Source organism: Montipora foliosa, chromosome 14, assembly GCF_036669935.1.
Source record: "Montipora foliosa isolate CH-2021 chromosome 14, ASM3666993v2, whole genome shotgun sequence".
NCBI lineage: Eukaryota > Metazoa > Cnidaria > Anthozoa > Scleractinia > Acroporidae > Montipora > Montipora foliosa.
Genome location: NC_090882.1, coordinates 3,267,599 through 3,292,598, shown reverse-complemented (window position 1 = coordinate 3,292,598; position 25,000 = coordinate 3,267,599). Strand labels below are relative to the sequence as shown.

General features: G+C 39.1%; 2 protein-coding genes across 10 annotated transcripts in view; one reads left to right on the top strand and one right to left on the bottom strand.

Annotated features, from left to right (window-relative positions):
* Window positions 1-24,576, top strand: part of LOC137984360 (homeobox protein OTX1 B-like) — a 51,523-nt gene extending 26,947 nt beyond the window's left edge. The window contains exons 1-4 of one of the 3 annotated variants that reach the window (XM_068831526.1): window positions 3,957-4,027; window positions 7,134-7,264; window positions 16,524-16,675; window positions 22,802-24,576. In XM_068831526.1, the coding sequence (XP_068687627.1) occupies window positions 3,972-4,027; window positions 7,134-7,264; window positions 16,524-16,675; window positions 22,802-23,212 (750 nt within the window). In that variant the 5' untranslated portion in view covers window positions 3,957-3,971 and the 3' untranslated portion in view covers window positions 23,213-24,576. Of the gene's footprint in view, window positions 1-3,956; window positions 4,028-6,867; window positions 7,007-7,133; window positions 7,265-16,523; window positions 16,676-22,801 lie in introns of those variants that run through there. The other 2 variants (XM_068831528.1, XM_068831525.1) reach the window with 2 other exon arrangements.
* The window catches only part of LOC137984357 (PHD finger protein 10-like), a 41,960-nt gene continuing 24,220 nt past the window's right edge, over window positions 7,261-25,000 (bottom strand). For 2 of the 7 annotated variants that reach the window (XM_068831513.1, XM_068831517.1), the window contains exon 17: window positions 16,682-17,535. The gene's annotated coding sequence lies outside the window, so the exon portion shown is untranslated. Of the gene's footprint in view, window positions 7,439-9,896; window positions 10,229-16,674; window positions 17,536-22,079; window positions 22,276-25,000 lie in introns of those variants that run through there. The other 5 variants (XM_068831519.1, XM_068831514.1, XM_068831516.1 and 2 more) reach the window with 5 other exon arrangements.

Genomic DNA, 25,000 nt, shown 5'->3' with positions numbered 1-25,000 from the left:
GACAATTTTGAGTAGTCTTCCTCGCGCGAATGAAGTGTGAAGTCGGCGATAGCACAAACTGACCGTCCGTCCGGATAATAGGTTATTTACTAAGACTTAACTGCTATTCAATTAATTGATAGTAAATGTCAGAGCTAAATCCAGTATTTAGGAAGCTTAAATTTTAGCAGGCTTGTGTTTATACAGCAACATGGAAAAATCATTAGACCCATTGGTTTACAACTATCTATCATAGCATGCGAACTTCATTCCACTTTCGAGTCTCTTTGCTTGTGGTCGTCAAGCCGCCTACATGATGTCATATTTTGACAAGCTTCGCTGCCTCTTGATTCACAGCCGCACTATCCGAAACAAAATCCAACACTTCAAGGCATTGAAATAGTTAATAGGATAGACACCGCGTATAAAACACAACGATTCACGACAAACAGTCGCGGTTAATTCTACCATCATCGCAACAACAAAACTCAGCAAGATGTATTTGTACTCTCTCCAATCAGATCATTTGTAGGGTTGATAATCGGATGAAAGAGTCTACGTTTTGCCATGCACAGTCCATGATATCAACTAATTAGCGGCAGCGAAGGCAGAGAAAACAAGAAAAATTGCCCAAATATTTTTTGACATCTCTCCCGTTGATTTGGCTGGTGGAGAGTTGTATTCTTTTGCGTCTACTTAGTTAGGGGGGAACAGGAAACGGATATTTCACGCTGCTACTCTTCAAATTCATGAACCTTTTGCACAAAGAAATTCAATCACGGAAACAGCTTTGACTGAAAAAAAAAAAAACCCTCGTAGTAGCAGATATCAAGATTAACTGGAAGAACCAGTGACTATGAAGAACGGAGAAATGTTGTCTCGGGTCCGGATTCTACGCAGGTTTTGTTTTTGTGACGTGTTGTGCATGGTTCGCTCTTGGGGATGGAGACTCACTGTCATCGTTTATCTGTGGCACTAGCACAGGGCGATTGAGCCAAGGAATGTTTGCCAGTGAAAACACACAAGCGGGAGATCAACCGCTTTTTCCGTTGCCTCTTCGGTCGAATTTTTCCTGTGGTATTCACGTTATGTATGAACTGTTAGATTTGTTATTATCGATAGTGCAGAAGTGGGTCTCGAAGCACACGATTAAACCAAAGATGAACCTCTAAATCCTAAATTCTCTGTTATTATTTACATTGTCATATAGGGTTTAACTTAAACGAACAAACATAGACATTTTTAGTCCGTGCCGATTTAAATAAGCTGACAACTAAATATGAAAAGTACATTGGCTCGCGACCTCTCATGCTATGATAGCTGTGAAGTGGAACCTTTGCAGCTGAAGCGCATGGCAAATGTCCTTTTCTGACAAAATCTCAGCTTTATGTCGATGAAATGGCGCAAATCAATATGGAACATTTCTTGTTTTAATGGAAAGCTTTTTTTTCGTTTGGGAGTGTAAGGCTTCTAGCAAGATGCATCGTCTGTTATTTCGGTTACGAAACACGGTAAGCATGCGTAAATCTGCCTCGTGCATCATGGCTGCACAATGTCAAGGCACAAAAATAGTATAAATATTCAGTTAAGAAGACAAGTTTGAAGCTGACAAGAACTTTCAGATTGAGTTGCATTTTTGCAGTTTTCTACTTTTCATGAATCGGTTTATGGCTCTTATTGGATCATTGTCACCTTGAAGAATCCTTTTGGGTATTCTGAGATCGAATGACTGAAGGCAAGTTATAAACTCAGGCATGTTATATTCAACTCGCAGTCAATCCGTCTACCAGTTCTTAACTGACTTTACACAGACCTCTCTATTCATTGTTAATGTTGTTAATGGACACTATCTTCGTCTCATGCTAATGTAGATTTTTATGGGAAATCCGGCTGAAGGAAATCCGCAAGATGAAATTTCTCTCTGAGCTAACAGACATACATGTTAGAGAAAGAAGAGATGTACAATATCAAACGTTATATTGATGATCGAAATAGATTTACGTATTTATTGGGATCATGTGACTTGTTAAATGATCGGTTCTTTTCTATTTTGCGAAACGTTTAGCTTGCTGGCCAGTTTTTTGATTCGTGACGTTCTGATTTTACTCCACATTACATATGTTTTTGAAGAGTGAATAAAGCAAATTCAGTGCCCTTTAGTTCGTTTAAAGCTGATTTTCAGTCGAGTGCATTTAAGAATAGACGTGTTGTGGACTAGGATGATTTAAAACACGCAAATCTCAAGAAAGGATAAAGAGTTTCCTGTTCAATTCAACCAAAACGTGGTGGGAAACAAACTAGTCTTTTAAGTTGACTCTTCATTTTAGTACCTACACCTTGGCAAAAGGTGGTAGAGAAACTAAGGAAATGGCGTTCTGATGAGACCTAGCCCGTGTAAAGGAATCGGTGCGCGCATCTTGAACACGCGTAATAAAATTAAGGTAGTTGAGCGCTGGAAGGCGACGAGTCCAATTGTATAGAAGAACTTGGAACCTTTTGAGTATAACTTTGTTCAGTCCTACCTCTCGTTCAAATAGGACAAATGTTAATTAGTTCTATCCATAAAAATAAGATTATCGCCTTTGGAAAATACTGTGACCTATTTGGATTTATCTCTAGGAATCAGTAAAAGTCTTATAAGGAAGAGGAAAGAAATAGAGAGGACGAAAATTAGCACGTCTGCATTGATTTGTGCGAGGTTCTTTGCGAATTGAAGGCAAGAGAATGGTAGCGTCTGTAAACAGTCCTCGTTTCTTGTTGTAATGCAATGTGAGATGAAAGGTTTTAGTAATTTTCGTTTTTTTTCCAACAGTATGAAAATTCAAGTGAAAGCTATTGATTGACCTTTTTTCGGAATCATTTGAATCATAATTTGAGCTCTTTTGAGGGGAAGGGGCATGCCATGCCGGCCACAATTCAGTCACTGAAAGCAGTTCCAGCCTTTCGCCAAATCTTGAAGACACCAGAATATTCTCCATTACGTGAATATTCGTAAATTCCTTTACAGGAAGAACCAAGAGGCTTACATAGTTTCGCAAAACCACATCATAAAACGGATTAATTTGAAGTATGTTTGAGATGATGTTATACGTAAATGTGAAAGAAGAGCAGCCCAAGGTGCAAAACAAATGATCGCCTCCACGCTCTTTACGCTTCACCTTGAATCCCTCTCATTCGTTTTCTTGAACTTGAAATACTAGTAATTACGTCCTTCAGATTCCAAAAATTACGAAAATTAAGGAGACCACCGTGAGACTTCTAACACTGGGCCAGTTGGTTCACTACTGTTGTTGTTTCTAGTAGGTTATGTTGGAAACACGAGATGTTTTCGTGCAGGTGGTCAACCAAACCAGATCCTGTGACCAAAGAAATCCGTGGGTTTTTTTTTTCTGATGTTGCAAAGTAATTACCGTAAGTGCCTCGAGTCTATAATTTCGTGGAGGGTTATGGTTATCGCTGTTGTTCGATTTTTACTGCGAACGGATAGCCGATTGTCTTTTTTGTTCAGTCGTGATTCTTGCTGGAGCACATGTCTGCAATTACACCAAACAAGAAAGCTGCTTTAGTTACAGCTCTGACTGAAAATGTTTGAATTAAAGCTCAGAGTATAAATTACTTTAAAACAAGAAGCATGAGAAATATTTTTTTTTACTTACTCGAACATGTATGTAGCCCTGTTCTTTCGAGAAAGAAAGATTTGTTACAATCACACTATCCTATTTGATTTACCCTTCACAACTTAAAACATCAAGGAATGAGTGAGCACAACAAGCGTTTTATTTCAACCAAGAGGGAAAGAGATACAATTCATGCATGATTTCGCGTAAGTTTCATTTCAGTTCATGCAGTTTAAATTTTGAACATTTGGCATATGAACGCAATGCCATGACATTTCAAAAATCATAAGCCACTTAAGTTTAGGTGCCATGAATTATTTAGCATTTATTCCTTGAGAATCCTTAAATCTAATGTCAGAATTTCCTTTGTGGCTAATGGATATGTACAACACGAAGAACGTTATCGCACGAGTGCAACCATCATTTTTCAGGTAAAAAGCCATGACTTAGTGCGTCACTCGCAAATTGGCAAATAAACACCTCATTGTGTGTCTAACCTTTGGATCAGTAAAAATTGAGTCACTTAACACACATTTTTCTTTTTGGTCTCATTCAGTCGAACCCGCTGTGTATGCAATAAACGGAAGTAGCGTTTCCTCTCACTATCATTTAATACTGTCCTCTTTGGTCGTTTCTTTCAGTACGATTTTTGCGCTTTTAACCATCTGAACTGGGTACAAGACAAATTCAAAGTTTGAAGGCTTTTGTCAGGGGCACCAAACTGTAATCCTTGGTGAAATATGTGTTTGGGAGAGTCAAGCTAAGTTTCCAAACAGCTAGACTTCTTTGCCAAAACATCACCCAAAAGATTCACAACCAGGGCCAGTAGTCCCTTAACGTTTTCGGAAGGGATATTTTGGCAACTTTTGGCACTTAAAAAGGTCACCTAGCAGTTTCGGATGAGCAAATGGTTCGCTGGGAAGTTCTTAGAAGGTGACGTTCAGCTAGCAATTTCTGAAATGAAGATTTCATTCCGTAACATTTTCCGGACACTTCAATTTTAAGGTAAGATGTCCGAACGGATCAAGTTCTTCTAGGTGATAAAAAACATCTCATTAGACAGTCTTTACACGTTACAAGGAGCCTAAAAATGTCTCTTGCTCTTTGGGTGCCTGTGTTAATTGTTTGACGTGGGTCATGCACTCATTTCTTTCCCTGCACGTTTGTTTGATTTCCCTTCTTACAAATTGAACTTCATGACTTTTGATGGATCTTTCCAGAGAGTAGCTTGCATTTAAAAGTACCATGAGGTGTAGAATGTTACGTTAACTGTGGAGTATAGAATGATCGTTGTAGTTAAAGAAGCTGATTTCCAGTTGCAAAGAATCCTGAAAGAATGCCTAGCCACGTGTCTCGAATCCAAGGGACTGAAATAGGAAGTATATCGAACAGGCTTTGACATCACACGCTGTTTAGATTTGTTCCGAAAGAATGTCTTCAGTTGTGTCGGAATTTACGGCACCAGCAGCCTAGTTGGCACCACTTCGATATTTTGCTTACATCAGCTGTTATTATAACCTTGGTGTTTGGGAGGCTGATATTAGTTCGAAAGAAATAATGTTTGTCTTTCATTTGCGACCTTTCCATTGCTCTTGGTGAATTAGGTCACAAATGTTCCCCTGTGTCCCTCGCGGCTGCCCGATGGCCGTTCGACATACGTTCTTTGCGGCGCATTGCAGACGCTTTTACAAAACAGGAAGGAACCACTTTGCCATTTTGTTGTCCTCTTTCTTTTGATGGGTTTTTTGCAAAGGTTCAATATTAGCAACGAAAAATTAAACAGAAAAATTCCTTTGACACTGTAAATTACGTATTAGGAAGTAATTTGAGTGTTTTGGGTAGAGTCATAATCAAAAGGCTTTGAGTCGTGGTGCCGGAATGTCACTTTCGCTAGGAAACAGAACAGTTTTGGACTAATCTCGAACGAAGCTTGATCTTGAAAGGTTGGAGTAAGTGATTATTGAAATCTGAATACTGTGTACTCTACGAGTGCCTTCCTCAATCAACGTTCCTTTTAGGCGTTAGGTAAGGAAAAAAGCGATTGAAAAGCCGGCACGGTTTGAACCAAGCAAAGGGTGACACACGAGAATCGGGACTCAACGGGGAGATTTAAGAATTTTAAATGATAGAAATGAATAATATAACGTTTTTAAATTCATTCAAGGAAATCAAAACCGGATTTTTCCATCGTGCTGTTCCAGTCTTTTATGCACTTACTTGTTGAGATCGTTCTTACATTAAAAAGGGTTTAAAAGTCAACAAATTGAAAAGTCAACAAATTGTACCTAAAAAGACATTTTCAAAGTTCGAGATTAGCGATCACGCTAAACACTTTTTAACCTTTAAAAGGATACATTATTTTATCATTTACAACAGTGATGAGAAAATCGTGAAGAATTTTTGTCTCAATGTTTTGCTGTAAGATCGCAAGGTTTATGTCAGAAAAAATGACCAGTAAAATGAAGTATTTCCGGCCAACGCTCACAACGTTTTGTGGGTTTGGCACATCTGCTATGTAAACGCAAAGCCCACAAAAAAAACGAAAGTATATAATTCACTGCAAATAATTTTTTTACAGTCAGAAAAAAAAAGTGACCGTGAATAAATTCACTGAATTAAATTCATTGTTTTCCCTTTATTTGATACGATAAAGGCCATTGAAAAGAAATATGGAATATTTTACGCCCAATCAATTATGACAACCACCCTTGACGACATTCGTAATTTTCTTATTACTTCGGTTAATGCCATGGAACCGCCCCCTCAATTAGTTGATTTAAAACATGACTTCTCTTCTAATCATGACAATCCACGCGTTCCTATGTTTACATCATCGTTTTATTGGTATTGCGTTTTGAAATTCTGTAATGACTGAAAACTGCCATTTCGTGTTTATTCTTATGGATGGATAACCGACGAACACTCCAAAATGGAACCGCTTGACACCTTTAGTTCACCATATCTGTAATCAGCAGGATACGTCAGATTTGACACCACTTAAACGGTTTTGACTGCTGCGTTTGTGAAAACCAGATATTTCCTCTTAGTTTGTAAATCAATGTCGCCTTCTTGACGTGATATAGGAAGCACGTCTGTTAGGTTATTGCTCATAAACGTCGTCGCGGATTTACAAAAGATAGAAACACAGCATTTACCACACACATAGTTTGCACAATAAGACTCCAGTGAAAATCAAACGCACAATGAAAACTATTGTTCGTATACACACAATAAAAGTCACATTGAATCGGTGTTTTCATACCTGAACGAGCACTTTCAAGAACCGATGCGAGGTTGAATTTATTTTGATACTATCAGAATCCTGTGTCACATGGGCGTGTTAATAATCTGACTTGCCAAAATTTTGCGGTTCTATATTTAGGGTGAATGGAAACAGAGAACACGTCATTGTAAGAATTCCTTTGTACAGAGGACACTGACAGCTTGTCGCAGTCGGTGGCATAGTGTTATAGACCAGAACATCAATGGAAGTAATTTTATGATCACAGAGCTCTGTCTGTCTTGGTCTCTCCACAGCTACGACAAAATGGCGGGCTATTTTGGTCACGTCGGAGGACATGTACCGCCATATCCAGTTAGCGGTCATGGATTGAATCATCCAGCACCAAATATCGATTTCTTCAGTCAAATGGCTCCACCTTCGTGCGGTAAGTAAACTGTAAGGCATCACTTCGGCGGAGTTACAAACAATTTGTAATACCTTTCAACTTAACCTCGCTCAAGTTGCCGACTGAGAATGAGGTCGTTTAACTTTTCTTGCCAAACCCAGCCGTGTACTGATAATTACTGACCATACTCCGTGTTTCCTTCTTCTGAATAATCTGTACCAAAATATAGGAGAATTATTGCAAAGTTAGTTTATGAACTTCTAAAGTATGAGAGTCACGGGATTTGAGCTAGTCGGATTTAAGCTACAAACGTGATGAAGTAGACCTTTGGAATCTTGAAGCTTTTAATTCCTTATTTAAACGGAGACAAAACAATTAATATACAAATATAATTAGGAAAGCATAATTCTAGATTTTGCGTGCAGAATGTCGAATTTAAGCGGTAATTTTATGTTTCTTCCATGATGAACTGATAACATTCATGTTGAGGCTTGCATCGTGGCACTGGAAAACATCACTTTCTAGAACTTAAAAACCAGGCTATTTGGCAGTTCCAAAACACCGTTTATTTGCTAACGGGAAAAGTGGGTTCTATAAGCACCTTTTTCACACACAGATTTATTTACACAGGTCTTGCTTGTTACATAATTAGGCCTCATTACGCGCTTAATAAATCATCATGTATTTTGCTGTGTTATATGAAAATGTCATTAAACGCAGCAGCTGACGGAGTCGATGCAGTGTGAAAATTATGGAAGTCATTTGTTTCTTGCCTCAAATCATGTCAGTTGAGATTGCTTGGAAAAACTACACGGGTTGATAACCTATATTTTCATGAAACTCTTGTACTGTATCAGGTTTTTTCAACCAATGGCCCAATTTGCAATTGCTTATAGTCGGCGACTGTTTTCGGTTCTGTGGTCACTGAGATCATGATCTGTCTTGGCCAATCTCTTCTTCCCTGTTTTCGAACACAACCTTCCTCACTTTACATCCTTTCAAAGTCAGAACACTTTGCAGATTTTCTGTTAGAGATAACTTTGCTTAGCGCTGGTTCCAACTTTACCAAAGATTAAGACTCAGTGGTTAGCGCACTGAATTTGGCCTAGGACGAAAGAGTTGTATAATTCCCGATGAAATATCTGGGTTGGAAGGTTTAAATTGAGTAGCAATTTTCCAAAAGCAGAAGTGTAGCCGGTTCTAAATCTTTCATTGGGCCCCACCATTGAGAAAAAGGGTGCTTATTTCTTTATTTTTCTCGTCCAAACACATTTGGTTTGGGATATTACTTGTGATGTTCGCAAAAAAGAACACTCATATTACCTTCTTTCAGATTCAACATTTTATGAGCAAAAGTAGACTTAGGGGAGCGATTGTCTTAAGATCGCTTTCAGGAGAGCCTTCAGAGGTTTTTAAGTTGGTTTTATTGTTTGTCCTGATTTACCATGCACGTTGATGTTGAACAACTCAAATCTCATCAAACTTGGGAACACAAACATCCAGAATCTTTCCGGAAGCAACTTCCTATGAAACGATCGACGTAGAAATACGAATAAGCACCGGAGAGAAGAAAAATGCTCAGTAGCAACAGTAACTCTCTTTTGAAGTCACATGTTGTTGTTATGGGTAATTAAAATCTAGGCTTCAAGGAGAAAAGAATCCTCTCTTTGTGGAGCAAGTCAAATAATGATCACCTTTCAGTCTCATTGTTTGTAATGCCAGCTTTCATGCTACAATAGATTGCAAACATTTTGCTATTTCGCAGTTTTAGTCGGATTTATGTGAGAGTTGATGAATAGAACATTGCTTAAGTGCTTTGATATCTTTACAGTACAATGGGTGTTATGTTTATCTGAAGAGTTGCAGCAAGTTGGTTCGCACCAGAGGAATCCGGAAAATTCTGGCACTTCCTCTGGTTTACGTTGATGTAGTACCGAACGGCAGAAGACCTTAGATGAATACAGAGTGTGCTTTAAATACCTTGAGCTGGAAGGTTCTCACAACAGGTCAAAGATTGCCAGTGACTCTTCCATGATGTTTTTGTAAATTATGCCGGGGTGTGAAAGAGGTACCCGTAAGTGTATGGAATAGATCAGTTTTGAGTAGGTAAGCAAAGGCTACTGCTAAAATTTACTTTCTACCGAAAGTCTAAACGCTAGATTCTTTTCTTTTGAACGTGCGAAGGGTCGCCACCGTTCAAACATAAGCTACTACCAGTATTTTCCTGCGAGGTCCGCGAATGAGTGTCCAAAGTGGATTATGTTTAACTCAAGGTAGATGCTCTTTGAAGTCAAACGAGTGCTAACGATTCTGTAAAATGTGTGAAGATATTAAGCTGCCTCTTAATTAATAATTAAACGTGTTTAAAGAACGCAAAACAAAAGTGCCCTGGCGCTACCGACTCCTTGAGTTACAACAAAAGAAAGGTCCAAGTTTTAGTTCCATCCATTTGCAGGTCATTGGACTTGAGTGTTTTATGCAATAAAAAGTCTTAATTACCGACGGTGAAATAATTGCTTTAGTAACGAATGTTGCCGATAGCTTAATGCGCAAGTTTTAAGAAGCTGTGAGCACCTATCCACATAAAAACTAGGGTTCTTCAGTTGCCCCATCCATCTGTGATTGGAGTGGTACAACTGCAAGTGGCTACATTCGATCACAATCTAGGCAGAATGTTGGAGGTTACATCCGTTTGCTTTAATGAACCAACCAGAATATCTCAGAAACAAAAAAATATCGTAAAGGAAATGATATTGATGCATATCCATTTTCATGAATCAACTTGCTACAATGACTAATCCTTCGAAACTGACTCTTCTGTATCCTCTGACTCTTTTTGTAGTTACAATCCGATCCTTATCGGTTGAAAGCCATAAAAAGTAAAACAAAATTTAAAAAAATAAATGAACATCAAATGCTTCATTGATTGCTACTTCTTTCTCAATATTTGTTAAACGAAATTAAATAACTTGTTTCTTTTTCCTTCTTCCTGTGCTGGGTTGCCTATCAAGAGAGAAAAGTGTAACAATTTGAAGCAGTCCATGGATTAACTTGAAATGGTCCAGAAACAAACTAGATTTGCATGTGGTAAAGTTCATAAGATTTGTGCCTCGGCCACATAAAGTGTGGTATCCAGTTTTTCTCAAATTAAACAAAACATAGCATACATAAGGTGTTTTTTTTTTATCTCAGAAGGAATGCTTATCAAAGGATAAGGTTAGCCACAGCGCCAGAGTGAGCATGCCTATCTGATGATATTGTTTACCTTTAAAGGAAACAACCCTGCTACATGCGGTTGTCGGAGTTCCATAGAACTCTGTTCGTTTCGGTGCTAGCTTTCCTGACAGAACACTTGATTGAAAATAAAGATCAACGCAAGTCAACCAAAGTGCAAGTGCTTTTTCTTTTATTGTGATCTTCGGTCCACTTCTAATCCTGATCAAAACACCTTGAACCGGCTGCACTTTGTAGAAACCACGAGACCGTATATAACAGTGAACTTTTTCCGGAAACGTCCCTAGCTTAATTAAAATCATCATTTTACTTGTTGAGTGTTAGTCAAATGGCATTTGGATTTGAAAAAACTTCTATTGCTTTGCGACATCAGATTCAATACTTGTGTAGATAACCATCCCATAACCACGGCATTACATATATGTAAACTTCCGCTGCCTCTAACGCTGTGGGTGAATTTTAAAACAAGACAAGACATAATTAAACATGCTTTTTCTCACTTTTTTGCGATTGTGGCTAACTTAGCCTCCACCGATCTTCTTGTTTTTGCCAAAAAACACTCCTTTTGAAGGACACAGGCTATTAAATTTGTAAGCAGACTATTTAGTCGTGATGATCAAAATTTTGAACTCGAAAGGCATGTCTTAGAAACTTGGTATATTATGTAGCTGAAGGGTTTAGGTTCTAAAGAAACTGTGGCTTTGCGTCGGTGGTAGAATGAAGCATGGAAATTTAATGTTATCAACTGAGTCGATAAACGTAAACCTTACCACCGCCTGGATATTAGTTGACGTCTCGTGCGATAATCAAAATTTTGAACTCGAAAGGCATGTCATAGAAACTTGGTATATTATGTAGCTGAAGGGTTTAGGTTCTAAAGAAACTGTGGTTTTGCGTCGGTGGTAGGATGGAGCATGGAAATTTAATGTTATCAACTGAGTCGATAAACGTAAACCTGACCACCGCCTGGATATTAGTTGACGTCTCGTGCGATGTCCCTTAGTTGGCCTCTTCATGGTGTATTTTGCCTTAAATCTTTAATCAAAAACGTGTTAGAAATCACATTTCGTGCCAAAAGCATGATCGAGAAGTTTATGAAACCCCTTGGAAAGACTAAGTTCAGCATTCATAGGGATCACTTCATTTCCTCTTCTCAAGGGAAGGCACAACATGTTTTGTTTTCAAACTTAGCATGCAGTCCGCCTCACCGAGGCAAGTTGTGTTCTGAAGGAAATACTGCTGAGCAACAGCTATCAGGCGGTTTGCTTAAGTGTTTTGAGTAAATCAGTCGGCGGAAACCTTTTTTAATTTGTGGCTTCCCTATTCATACACCTGATCACAGAACAAGGAGTATAATTTTTTTATGTAAAAAACAAAGGAGTGTGAGTTGGCGGGAAGATAGTACGATTTTTGGAACAAAAAAAAAAAAAAATTTTGTCGTTGATAAACCAGGAAGGACGTGAACGTTCTCTTCAAATTCTTCGGTGTATTCCTTTTCACGGACCTAAAATGTTTTAATGACTCTAATTGATAATTTTACCTGACCCGCTGGTATTATCGGCAGGGTGCAATATAAAATAAACTGTTTTTGTCCCTTCAATCAACCGTTAATTGAGACACGCTCGCCCTGTCAGATCGATTCCCTGCTGAAATTTATAATTTCGTTAAAATGTGCCAGGTTGCGTTATAGGGTAATGCGATACGTCTAATATTGTCCAAAACTAGAGACAAGATTTCTGAAATATTCAGACAACGAACCCCAGACGTCTGGCAGTAGCTTTTTATGTTTAAATTTGAAGAATGTTCTTTGGTGTTTTCCACAGCACGCAATCCAGTACTGCCATGCGTTTGTGCTGGTAGATTCAAGACGTGAGCCAACAGCACCACTGCATTCCTTAAGCCGTATTTATTTGCTGTTGACAATTTTTTCATGAATCGCGAAAGAACAAAATTGATGGAAGTATAGAAAAACTTTTCACAAAAAAATAAATAAAAAAGAATACTATGAAATGTTGTACTTCGTTTGAAAGTGATCGAAAACTCGTTCCACGAACGTTTGCCATTGAAGGAAGTCCGATAGCTTTTGCATGCATTGGTAAATAAGATTTTGGCCGGCTAAACGCAAGCAAGCCGTTTCCATTTACCCCTAACACTCAGATATAACATACTGATGTCGATCAGGGTAAACCTAAATATGCCGAAGAAATGTTCTAGCTTTAGAAAGCCACAACGTAACTGAAAGAGACGCTAAAAACGAATTCGGTTTAGGAGCGATTCAAATCATTGACCTTTTAGAATACTGCACCAAGGCGTTAGGACCTATGCTTTTTTGAGGATCAATTCTTGGTTATGGTTTTAAAAGCAATAGTACAATTAGAGGTTAAAATGAATGTACGTACTTCATAGGATACCTAGTTTGGACGTTTGGCCTTCATGTAGAACTTCTCTAAGTTGCGTGCGAAAATCTTTTCGGTTCTCCACGGGATGAAATTCTCCACCGGGTCAAGCATCTCACACATTACAGTGAAGTCATTATTAAAAATGAACAGATTTTCAACCTATCTGTAAAATAAATTGAAATACGAGTTAAAGTTCGAGGGAAAATACTGGTGAACGTTTGCTCACAATTCTCCGTCCAAGCTGTCATTCAGCTTTCGCCTGTTTCGCCAGTTGTTCAATGTGATTCTAAATGCGAAATTTTCATGTTTATTGTTTGTTCAACTCGGAAACGTGACCTCCGACCGGGTAGCTCGGTAGACTACCGTGCGGGAGGTCGTAGGCTCAAACTCAGGGCCGACCAACACTCGGGGAAAGTGCTGCCTTAGGTGCCATTCGCAAGAGGTTAGATTCTCCAGTATTGACGTACAAAGTCTAGGTCCCGCCTGGTAAACGTTTCCATGGGACGTTAAGGAACCCCTGTACTCTTCCCAATTAGCAGGGCACGGAGTTCTCGGTGTTGTGGTGTTCACTACGTTTTCCCACGGATTATGGCCGGTGGATATACTGTTACAGATAGACAATTTCCTGTTGTACTTGTTTCTTGGAATAAACGCATCAGAAAGAACGATAGGGTCAGGTTGGGCCCTCCAGCCCTACCACGTTTTAGGTACTTGTTGGGCTCCAGATGACATAATTTTTGCGGAGCGAGCGAAGCGAGTAGCATCATAGTCGAAAGCAAAATCCATGCAAAATAAATAATTTCAGCAATTTGACATCCTTAGGCTATAATAGTAGTGCTTTTTCTTGACCATATTTTTTCCCCACCACGCACTTTTAAAATCACGAACCTCAAGTACCTCAGAGATGACGTGGCTTATAGGTGTGTCGACTAGTGAATGTCTCTATTTTTATCGTTAAGACTTGGTGGAAATGTTTGCGAATACCTTCATGAATTGAGGCAAAATTTGCTACGAAGAAAACTATTTAAGCCAATTATGACTCAAGTTGAGTAACCTAAAATCTAATGATCACAAGGTTGTTTCAGTTTGCATTAGTGTAAACCCATCAGTGTTAATATTACTTAACTTGATTTAACAAAGGTAGCATTTATTTTTGTATTACTGATAACCCAGTAGTTTGCCTTAGATGGCACCTCAGTACATGCTACACACTATTTTAAGAGCTCCAAGCTAGGGTTGCAACATGTTCTCTATCTTGAATTGACGATTATCGTTAATTGCTAATTTGCTTTCAATTTACTATTATCGTTAATTTAGGACACTGTGTCCCAGGACTTGTGGTAGCAAATAAAAAGAAAAAAGTAAAAGCAGCCCCTGGACAGGATTTGAACCCGGAGCACCTACTTCGAAGGAACTGTTTTTATCCACTTAACCACTAAAGATCAACTGACTAAAAGTGTGCCGATTATTTACCAAAACTAATTAGTATATATATAAAATCATTGCTGAATAATGGTTAAGTCTAAAGCTTCATTTTAAAATGGTTAGCTTTCTCTTGAAGTTTGGTAACCGACATTTTTCACTGTGTAAGTTTGCTTCTTAGCGGCTGTTAAGGACGTTCGCGCGAAATTTTTCTAACATTGATTTTTTTCTGAAACTTTTACCACTGTAAGATGATGAGTTAGTTATGTCAGAAATGTAAAAAAAATGGGGGGTCACCGACTTCGTTTTGGAGAGAACATGCCCGGAAAAACACCCAAAATGTGACAAAATCGGGGCTTCGTTAGCGAATAAGGCCAGTGTCTGTAAACCCAAATATATTGCCATTAAATCTTTGAAGTGAAATCTTCTCTGCCAAATATTGTTTAAGTGGACTTATTAAGTGAATTTAGTCAACTGGTGAGGTTCCTTAAAGATCAAGTTTGCATTTAGCGACCACAGTTTCACGCGCCTTGCCGCCGCAAGATGGCAGGATTTGATGTCCCCTGAGCAGAAATCTTGAAATTTTTTTAACTTCCCACATTGACTTTTTGTTCATTTTTGGACAACGTGGAGATAATTGTAAATAAAATCCGTTTCTGGAAAGAAAAATTGGGGTCACCGAACGTCCAAGACCGTTAAATCCAGGCAAAGCTATAGCAATGGCCTTTTGCCCTACCATTTCTCATTAAATTACTTAGCGCGCGCGCTCGTGTATGACGTGGCGTGTGCATTTGCGTGCGCAGTTAGGATGCGCAGAAACAATTGGCGCGAACGTCCTTAATACACGTTTACAGCGGCACTTTTTGAAGAAAAAATTATTGACATTAATAAAAAATGACATCCTCGCAGTTAGTGATGTGGTAGTCTAGTGGTTAAGTGAAGGGGTTATTAATTACACGTTCCCAGGTTCGAGTCCTGCGAGTCCAGACATTAGGGTTCCACTTTTAAAAGAAATATGTTCATTTCCCATAATCCATATCAAGCTTTCAGTGTTCTGAAATAACGATAATAGTAAATTGAAAGCAAATTAACAATTAACGATAATCGTCAATTCAAGGTAGAGAACACGTTGAGCTAGGGGGCAGACCAGTTGCTTATCTAGAGGCATAGGCGTGGAGTTGGATCTGGGAATAATCGAGAAACAACTCCAGTAAGCCAGTTTCGTATTCTCACAGTTACACTGGATCTAGCATGAAATGGAGGCTAATGCGGGGGAAATAATTTGTATGTGAAAAGATTCCCCCGCATTAGCCTTCATTACATTCTCGATCCAACCCTACCGTTAGAATACGAAACTGGCCTATTGGTGGTTAGGAGCCGGGAACTCCATATTGCAACGCCGGCGCACGCTGCTTCCTCTTCTCAAAAGTGAAGCACTCGGGATGCGTCGTTTACCATGAGAAATGTTGTAATGGGGGAGGCGAGAGTTAAAGCGCTCGCCTTCCACCAATGATAGGTACAAGGTGTAATTCTTCGCCTCGGCATCATACGTAGGATCGGTTTGTTTTTTATACATTACAGTGCCAACACTATACCTACAGTGTTACAATGCTAATCCTACTTTACATTCCAATAGTACCTCAACTCGCACAAAACATAACACTATACTTCGGCACTACAATACTTCACGCAAACGGAAAGAAAATCTTACTTTTACCACTACAGCAAAGTAAACAAAACAAAACAAAACAAAAAAAAAACAGGGAGTTTCGAGAAGCTTGTATTAACTAGCTTGGGTATCGACTTTACTATTCGGTTTATTACCTCTCCGATCTGCTTTGGTAGACCTTTGAATTTGGCCTTTGGAGGCAGTGCGACCCAGTGGTTTATAAGGCGCTTGCCTTGAGATCCGGAGATCCCCGGTTCAAGACCCGTTCTAGCCACTTATGGAATTTGTTCCTGGTAGTCCCTGGTTCAACTTCTCGGCCGCAATTGTAAATTGCCAATTGGTTTGCCTCCAGCCAGTTGGGCTTCTTAGCCCAGTTGTTGTTCTGTCGTTGATTGACTGTGTTTCATTTGGCTCTTAAAAGCCCTTTGGACAGTGGTCAACTAAGTATGTATTGTGTTGTATAGGTTTCCTCAAGATACGTCTGTTATTTTATCTTCCACATAAGCGATTTTTTTTATTTTTATTATTATTTTTATTTATTAATTGAAATTGTTTTTTTTTCCCTTTAACACAGCTCACCCGCGAAAACAGCGCAGGGAACGAACAACTTTCACTAAAGCACAACTAGAAATCTTAGAGGAGCTCTTCACCAAAACAAAGTATCCTGACATATTTATGAGAGAAGAAGTTGCCATGAAAATCAATCTTCCTGAGAGCAGAGTGCAAGTAAGTAGGTTTTACATTGTTGTTGTTGTTGTTGTTGTTTTGTAATTTCAATGCTTGCATTTCTAGAACCAGAATGAAAATCTAAACAAGCTTAGTATAGAAATAAATGAAATCCTCTTCAAAGCAGGCTAACCAGCCCAAAGAGAGGAGTGGCTCCTCCTCTCAATTCCATGAAATTACCTCAGTTATTGCGTTTTACCTCATATTTTCACATTTATGTTGCAAAAGAAACCAACACGAGGCCAAATCATATCAATATGACAATGTGACAGTGTCCTCGTTTATCGAATTGTCAACAGTTGGTTTCTTCTTTGTTACAGAGTTAGACCTTATCTTTTCTTGGTAGCCTACTTCCAACAACGCGAATGCCTCCTTGCTTGCCGTTTAATAAACGAGCAGGAGTGTTTTATCGGGTTTACAACCACGAGGCGAGGCTAAGTGGCTTAGACCAGATTCAATTCAATTTCGATTAAAAATTCAACTCACACGAAAATATGTAATGGTAATAGGACTGAATGGAGTCCAATTCGGTCTGTAATCATACGAATGCTACCAAAATCTCCGATTTGTTTATCACGAGTATGATTACAGACCGAATTGGACGACACGTAGTCCTGTTACCAATTAATCGTAAAAATTACAATTTCCGAGAAAAGAAGAAAACGAAATAATCATGAAATGAATCATGCATTGAACTGCGGATATGAAATCAAGTGAAGCTATGATCCTCGCAGTTATGAACGCAATTTTAGCAATTGCGTAGAGAATGACAACGGGGATTTGAACCCGTGACCTCGCGATACCGGTGCGACGCTCTAACCAACTGAGCTATGAAGCCACTGACGTTGTTTAATACCACTCTGAAAGAAAGAAAAAGAAAAGCCCCAATTTAGGAGTCTGTACACTGTTTCTATGGTGATCGACACCAAGGTTGTGATTGGTTGATTTAAACTACAACTTTGAATCTGATTACCAAGTGAATTAGTGGAAAATAGGAGTTTCTTAAACCAATCACAATCGAGGAAATTACAATTTTTGTGATTAATACATTTACAAGAAAAAGAAGAAAAGCATTGTACAAAGAATAAAAATTACAGAGAGACAAGCTAGAAACACAATAGTTATGTGTACATTTGCCGGTCTCGGTCTAGATTTCAGCTAAATCGAAGTTTCGAACATTACTTTTTCATTCGCAGTAAAGAAGTTAAATTTCAGGTAAATAAGGTAGAAATTGGGTAAAATATGAAACCCGGTAAATGCTTGCGGAAGTGGTGCATTTTATCGATGACTCGGGGATATTCGGAAAAAGATCCGAACGCCGATAACAGGTGTCGAGCTTTTGAACTTCTCTCCGAGTTTAAATGTCACAGCTTCCACGAGTCTCCTGTAGTTTCGAGGTAAAGCATTCGAACTTATAATCGGCGGGTCACAGATACGACGCCGAAAATATCCCCGAGTCATCACCGCTTTTTTTTTTTTTATTCCTTTGTCATTCACATATTTCCTCTTGCTTTGCCAGTAAAAAAGGTTTGTTCCATCACTAATATTGCAAGGCCTATGTTCTTGCCTATCGAAAACGCACGTAATGTATCTCTGTTTTCTGTTGTGAGGATTTTGGCCACTGTACCATTCTTTTTATCAAATACATCTTTTCGTTGGTTATACTATATTTTAGCCAATTTCAACATAACCACCTGCATGCACTCTCATAGACTTTTGTGTCGAGTACCGAATTTGAAGAACTGGTTTCACTGGCTGTGTTACACTAGGAGCAAGAGAATGTTTTCCTCAAAACCAGGCTCGACGCTGTGGCGAAGCGCTGTGGTGAAAGCGCTTGTTCTATTATTTTCTTATTCGCAGCTATCGCTCGGAAGAGTTTAATTAGGACGAGAACTTGCTGAGTTCGTTTTCAGAGTTATTTAAGTTGGGTTAGGAAACTCTTCTCAAGGAAAGACGAAACCTTTCGATTCCCTTCTGTGGTGAAGGAGTTGCGCTCCTGTGCTCTTTAGTTTCTCCGTGTTGTGTTGCACCCTGGAATGTTTCATTCCCCTTTCCTTTTTCAAACGTCAGGAATTTCATTGAAGACTCATTATAAGTGGAAGAGTTTTTTTTAGTATGGTGCCACACCCCTCACCAGAGTACTACATCAGGGACGAAACAATATCAACCACTTTGGTGGTTATAGGATTATCATAACTTGCCAATTATACAATAGGCCAGGGCCTGATTTGTTTTATATTTTTAGCTACAGGGCCCTAAATAACTTCCCCTTTGCTCCACATTCCTTGGCGTTCGATAAAAACCGTTAAGGTTTTCGCGTGCCACGTCAATTCGTAGATGGCACGAAGACGGGTGACTAGATTTAAGGTTTCCAGAACGGGCCAGCAAAAGAGAATTTCGTTGGCAAGGTATGACAACAATCGTCAGTTTCACGGAATACTCGCGATTTGTATATCTGCAAATGGAATTTGTTTCATCCCAGGCCGTATAATCAGATTAACTACAACATGAACCTTATCGAAAGTTCGCTAACAGTTTGGATTAGTTTCAGCATCGGCATTTAGCGATAAAGACTTGTCTCGACTTCTTTTTCTTGTCACGGAAATCACAAGTCATGAATGACGACTGCTTGACCCTTTGTGGTGCAACCAGCTCATGTTCACGATAATAATAGGATTAATTATTACATTAATAATAGTAACGATGATAATTGAGATAACTAGAGACACTGATATGGGTAGTGACGTAAAACGGAAGTCTTAAATAAAAATCAACACGAATATCATCATCATCATCATTACATGTAATTTTAGGGCTCAGCTTGAAGGGCAAAATTTTCATAATATGTTACTGCTCGATATTAATGTGGTTTGATTTATACGTAAAAGGCCAGTGGAAAGGGTGGATACATTAAAATGTTGTCTTGTTTAAAATGCCCCTTAATTTCATGAATTGAATGCATATTTGTAGTATGAAATGTAAGCAATTTTGATTGCATGTAGAAAGAATTTATCCACCTATAAAGACAAAATCATGAAAATCTTACAACAAATTGGTGATTATTTATCAGTCAGGATTGCAAAATCTTTTCCCACTATACGGCACTTTTTCAAAGGTTACAGTGATTTTAAAGCGATCTGATACCATGTTGGAGTCACTGGAGTAATTGTCAAGGTCGCGGAAATTTTTAAATTGGTAAAATTGTTGTAGTCGATTTAAATGTCTTCCGAAAGCTTTTGAGTCACAGTTGATGTAGAAAGGAGTTTGATCCGCAACTGCAAGAAAGGGTTTACTTCTCGGCCGTCAAGCCAGATGGGCCCATTGCCCTACCTCTACCCAAGTTAACTTAATGTGAATTTTTGTAATACTGCAATGAGACGAAGTCTAAACAATTTTCATATCTCATAGCTCAGTCGAGGGAAGTGGACCAATTCTAGGGTATTATCAGTTTTTACCAAGCGCAATGAAATCCGGGAGCGTATTTTCAAAGAACACGCACAACGCATGTAGAAAGTAGTAAAAGACATTGCAAAAAAATCACTAATCTACTACGGTAAAAAGCCAGAAACAAGTTAAAGGTTTTGTAAGCCACTGTAACCGATGTTTACATTGAAACTAGGCCATTTAAATGCTTACGACAACGGCTACAAAAAGGCCACAACGAATAAAAACAGTGTTTCTGCACGCCCTGCGCCGACATGCGTTTTACATTTTTGGCACATTTCTTTGCCCTTGTCCTGACAACGACGTGAATTGACCAAAACGTGAAGTTATGCGGAGTACCTCAACACAAGACGATATACTTAGAATTTTCTCTCCGCAAATCCACACCTTTCATACTGTTTGGTACCCCCTTTCCACGCCGAATGACTCGAAATATTTTCGAATTGAATACAGCAACGCAAAGTTACATTTTCAAGTAACTATAACTATTCGGTGGCCACCGATGACGCGCTCACTAAACTCCTAGCACTTTATCTTGCATTCAACTGTATTCAAGGGTCCATTGAATAAGTTGTTTTTTTTTAAGTGCTTATGCACTAATTGGAAAGCCCACAAATCAAATCAAATGTTTTTTTTTTTTGAGTAGAGTGAAAATCGAAGCACCTGGGACGAAAAACCTTTCGGAAGTGAGAGCCGGAGAACAATTACTCTTAACTAACACGAGACTTCGATTCCAACCAAGGACACAAAGGTAGAGATAGTTCATACCATTTTGTGTCTGCAACTAGTGAAAATAATCCTCGTGGCCATTGTTTAGGAAGTTCTAATCATTCGTTTCCTGTGCTAAAGATTACATTTCATACCCCGTTAATGGCTGAATTCCGCCGTGCGACAATTTTTGAGCACGAGATAGTAAAACCGAGATTTCATGAAAGTATAATCACAACGCACTCATTTTCCATGGACTTTTCGCTTGTAGCTCTTTGTTTGGATATTTTGGGAAAGGGTGTCAATTAACCTTGAGGCTATACTCTGAATCGCGTAAAGGTTTCAACCAGGTATGAGGTTATTGAATCGTACCAAAAGCCAATGAAAACTAAGAAAGTTTCTTTACTTCGCAAAGTGATACTTGACACTAAGGAAACTCGTGGAACTATATGTACGTTCAGACTATCAGGAGTAAGTAGTAGCAGATCGTGTTAACCAACTGGATCCATCAAAGCGTTCATTAACCCATTGACTCCCAGGGGTTCCCCAAGTCTGGCCGGTTTGGACATCAAAGGGTTAATTAATTAATAATTAAGGAAACTCGGTGTTTTCCTTCCGAATTGAAGGTATTGATCAATGATGGTCAAAGCTCGCATTGTTTTCCGCTCTTATCCTACGTGTTTGTCTAAATTGGTGTCTATTTCCTATCGTCTGGAACAGGAGATTGTGGATGAAATCTTGCATGGCTTTGCGTGGTGCAAAGAATGGCTCAGCGTTTTTGTTTTAGGAATACGAACACCATCGCAAGAGCCGCTTTATATAACTCATCTTCCTTGTATACTCGATAGTTTTGGACAAAATCTTTGTCAAACAGCAATTCAAGAATTGATCGATTATTAAATCACTTGCACAGTAGCAATCAAATCAACTTTCGTTAAATCGTTTTTGTTTTTAACCAGTGGGAGAACGAGAAATTTGGAGTACCCGGAGAAAAGCCTCTCACAGCAGAATAGAGAACCAACAAACTCAACCCACATACGTCGCCGAAGCCGAGAATAGAACCCGGACCACTTTGACTCTACCTCTGTGTCAACCCTGTTCATCTTTTTGTGAATGTCCTTTCAGGTTTTCCAAATCACCTGATGCATATCTGCAGCATGTATACATGACAAAAAGAATCACTATTTATAACTTGCATTTTTTTTATTTTATCTTTTGTTAGTTTCTATTACTTGTAAATTTATCACTTTCACTTAGCGGTAACGAATGTAGCGCAACGAAGTAATGGAATTGAAGGAATGTATTATTTCAACACCTGACACAAATGGTATTTTAACTGTAGCGTAATCACAGTGAACCTTGCATGGAGTTGGATAATTCCCGTATCATCGGTTCGCCCAAACAAAGGAGGCTGTTTCAAAAGATAATCCATGAAAGAACGAAGGCACCTATAACGCAATAAATGCGATTAGGATATCATGGATATAAAACCCAGCCGGGAGATAAGATTTGCTGACAGGCACGATCCAAAGAAACACTGCCTTGTCACGGCAACATCCAAGATTTCGGGAAACAAAAATGGCGGGTACTACTTGAGCTTTAAGCTGCGAAGTCAGACAATTAATTTTGTTGCAAAAAAGTGAGAGAAACAAAGCTGCAATTCCAAGATGGATTCTGGTTTAGCCAGTGGTCCAATAATGTTGTTCTTTGCCAATGAGGGGATCGTCCAATCAAATAAGCTGGTTGTTAACTTGAAAGGTAAAGCAAACGGTAGCACGACACCGTGATTGGAGTTTTGCTTTCCAAAGAAGAGGCTACTGATAGCCTATCCTGGGGCCTTTTAAGAGTGCACTTGTGTTCCGCTCAAAAGCTCACTGATGTTTTTTCGAGTCACGTGAACAACCTTACCAAAGGGACAGAGGAATAATGGTACCAAAGTTGATAACTTAAGTGACACTTTGCTTCTTTCTCCAGGTATGGTTCAAAAACAGAAGAGCAAAATGTCGACAACTGGACAAAGCTGCAGAGAACAAGCGAAAACTTGACAAGAAATCTCCGCCAGGGTCGTCAATTCCATCTCCATCAAAACTCAGTGAGCCGAAAAAGTCAAGTCCGTCGCCATATCAACTGCCCAGTTGCAGCGCAAACATGAATAATATGTGGAATGGATCACCTTCCACCCCACTTACACATGGGCAAAACTTTTCCACACCTCCCGTGTTGACAAACAATTCCGGTCCGGTGTTTATCCCTCCACCACACCCTCCCCCTGCGCAGGCACCTCCACCGTACTACAGGCAAAACGCGGATTGTTCTTATATGTCATCTCCTTATATGCATATGAACAGACCAGGCGAGCAGACTTATCCGCCGACACATATGTAAATGAATGACTTGTTTCGAGCAATGAGATGTATATTTTGACAAAAAGTGCAGTCGTGGCTGCGAGAGAAGGCTTATGGCTGAGGCAAACAGACCGTGCGCGTTTAGCAGGTCGATCAACGCTCTGTTTGATTTGGCTACGCGCTCAGAGTAAATGTTTTTCCCCCTGACAAATTCTTAAGGGTTTTTTTTTTGTATAGAACAAGATGTAAATATCGAAAGTATGATAAGTCCAAGGATTATTAGTTCCCCCAACAAGAGTCCATCGCCCAACAGTACGATCAATAGTCCCCATCAGCGTCATAAAAGTATCTTTTTTAGATCAAGTTTTGCGGAGAAATAAGCAATAGACCAAATCGGCTAACTCGGTATTTTACCCAATTCAAACCCTTGGGGAATAAAACGATTTGTTCCAGGTGTTTCCATATCATTTAAATCTCAACCCCGGGAGATCTGAATTGGGTACAACATTTGGTCTATTGTTAATTTTCTCGCAAAACTTGGTTTAAATTTTGCCTTTTTTCTGACACTGACAGGGAAAAACCTGATACCAGATTCTTACTCTAGGGTAATGGACTCATATCGCCACTAAATGTTACACGAAGACCAGAATATTCTTAAACATTTTTAACGCATCCATGATTTAATCAGTATCGCTTGTTATCTTGGGAGGAAGGGGTTCGATTTGGCGGGGCAGAATTTAATTACCTATCAGGAGCGAAGTATCATTTATAAGCTGGCAAGAAAGATCCAAAATTTAAAGAAATCCTGCGTTAGCGTATTGATTCATGGTCAGGTAATTGTCAGCCACCACATCAAAAATTTATGATCGTTACATTTTACCATCATTAAAGTTTGTTATCATGGTGCTAAAAGGCTGCTAAACTGCGAAAAAAGTTAATGTTATGGAGAAGTTATTTGCAAATGAGTATAGTTTACGATTAGTAATCTCGGTATCGAATCTGTCCAATCACGTCGAGCGCGAATAATGTAACGAACCAATCAGAACTCGACAAATAAGGACCTCCCGCTAAGGCTCTCTCCTTCTCCTTTCCTTTGTTGTTAGACGGAGCCCTGGTGCTAACGTTAACGTAACAATACAGCCGTGACACTGCAAACAATATGAAATCTTTTAACCTCTCGAGCGGTCAAAAGCAGCTTGCTGAGACCATTGTTGCCAGATAAGGACTCTTGTCAGTCAATTTCGTAACTCAATTGTCTACTTTTGAGAAAATGCATATCACCTATTCCGACCCATGATTGTACGGTATCCATCCACTATAGTTTTTAAGTCGCTTATTTCATTTTCGTAAATCGTAAGCACAAATTGCATCAGCATGAAAATAAAATGCTTTACTTCAGTTAAACTCAAAGGACTCTGGCGGCAAGCAATGAGGCTGCGAGCGCGTGGTCGTCCTTCTCTATTAGCTTTCTGGGATTGGGTCTACTTTTAGCCTCCCATAGACCTTATTCATAAATGGCAGTCACATTTATAATTCTTTTGTCCACGTGCAAATTAGCCTACCAAGCCTCATTTTAGAGCAAGAATTCTTTTCAATTCAGTGTATGGTATCGAGGCTTGGTAGGCTAATAGGCCATTTCCGAGTTAATGTCTGCCTTCTCTTCAAAGCGAGTCTGAGTGCGAAGTTTTTGTGATGGTAATTAGTTCTACTTTAGATATGAATGAAAACTAATTTTCATAACAAAAACTTCGCACTTAGACTCGGTTTGAAGAGGAGACAGGCATGATCTCGGAAATGGCCTATTTGCACTTCGACAAAAGAATTATAA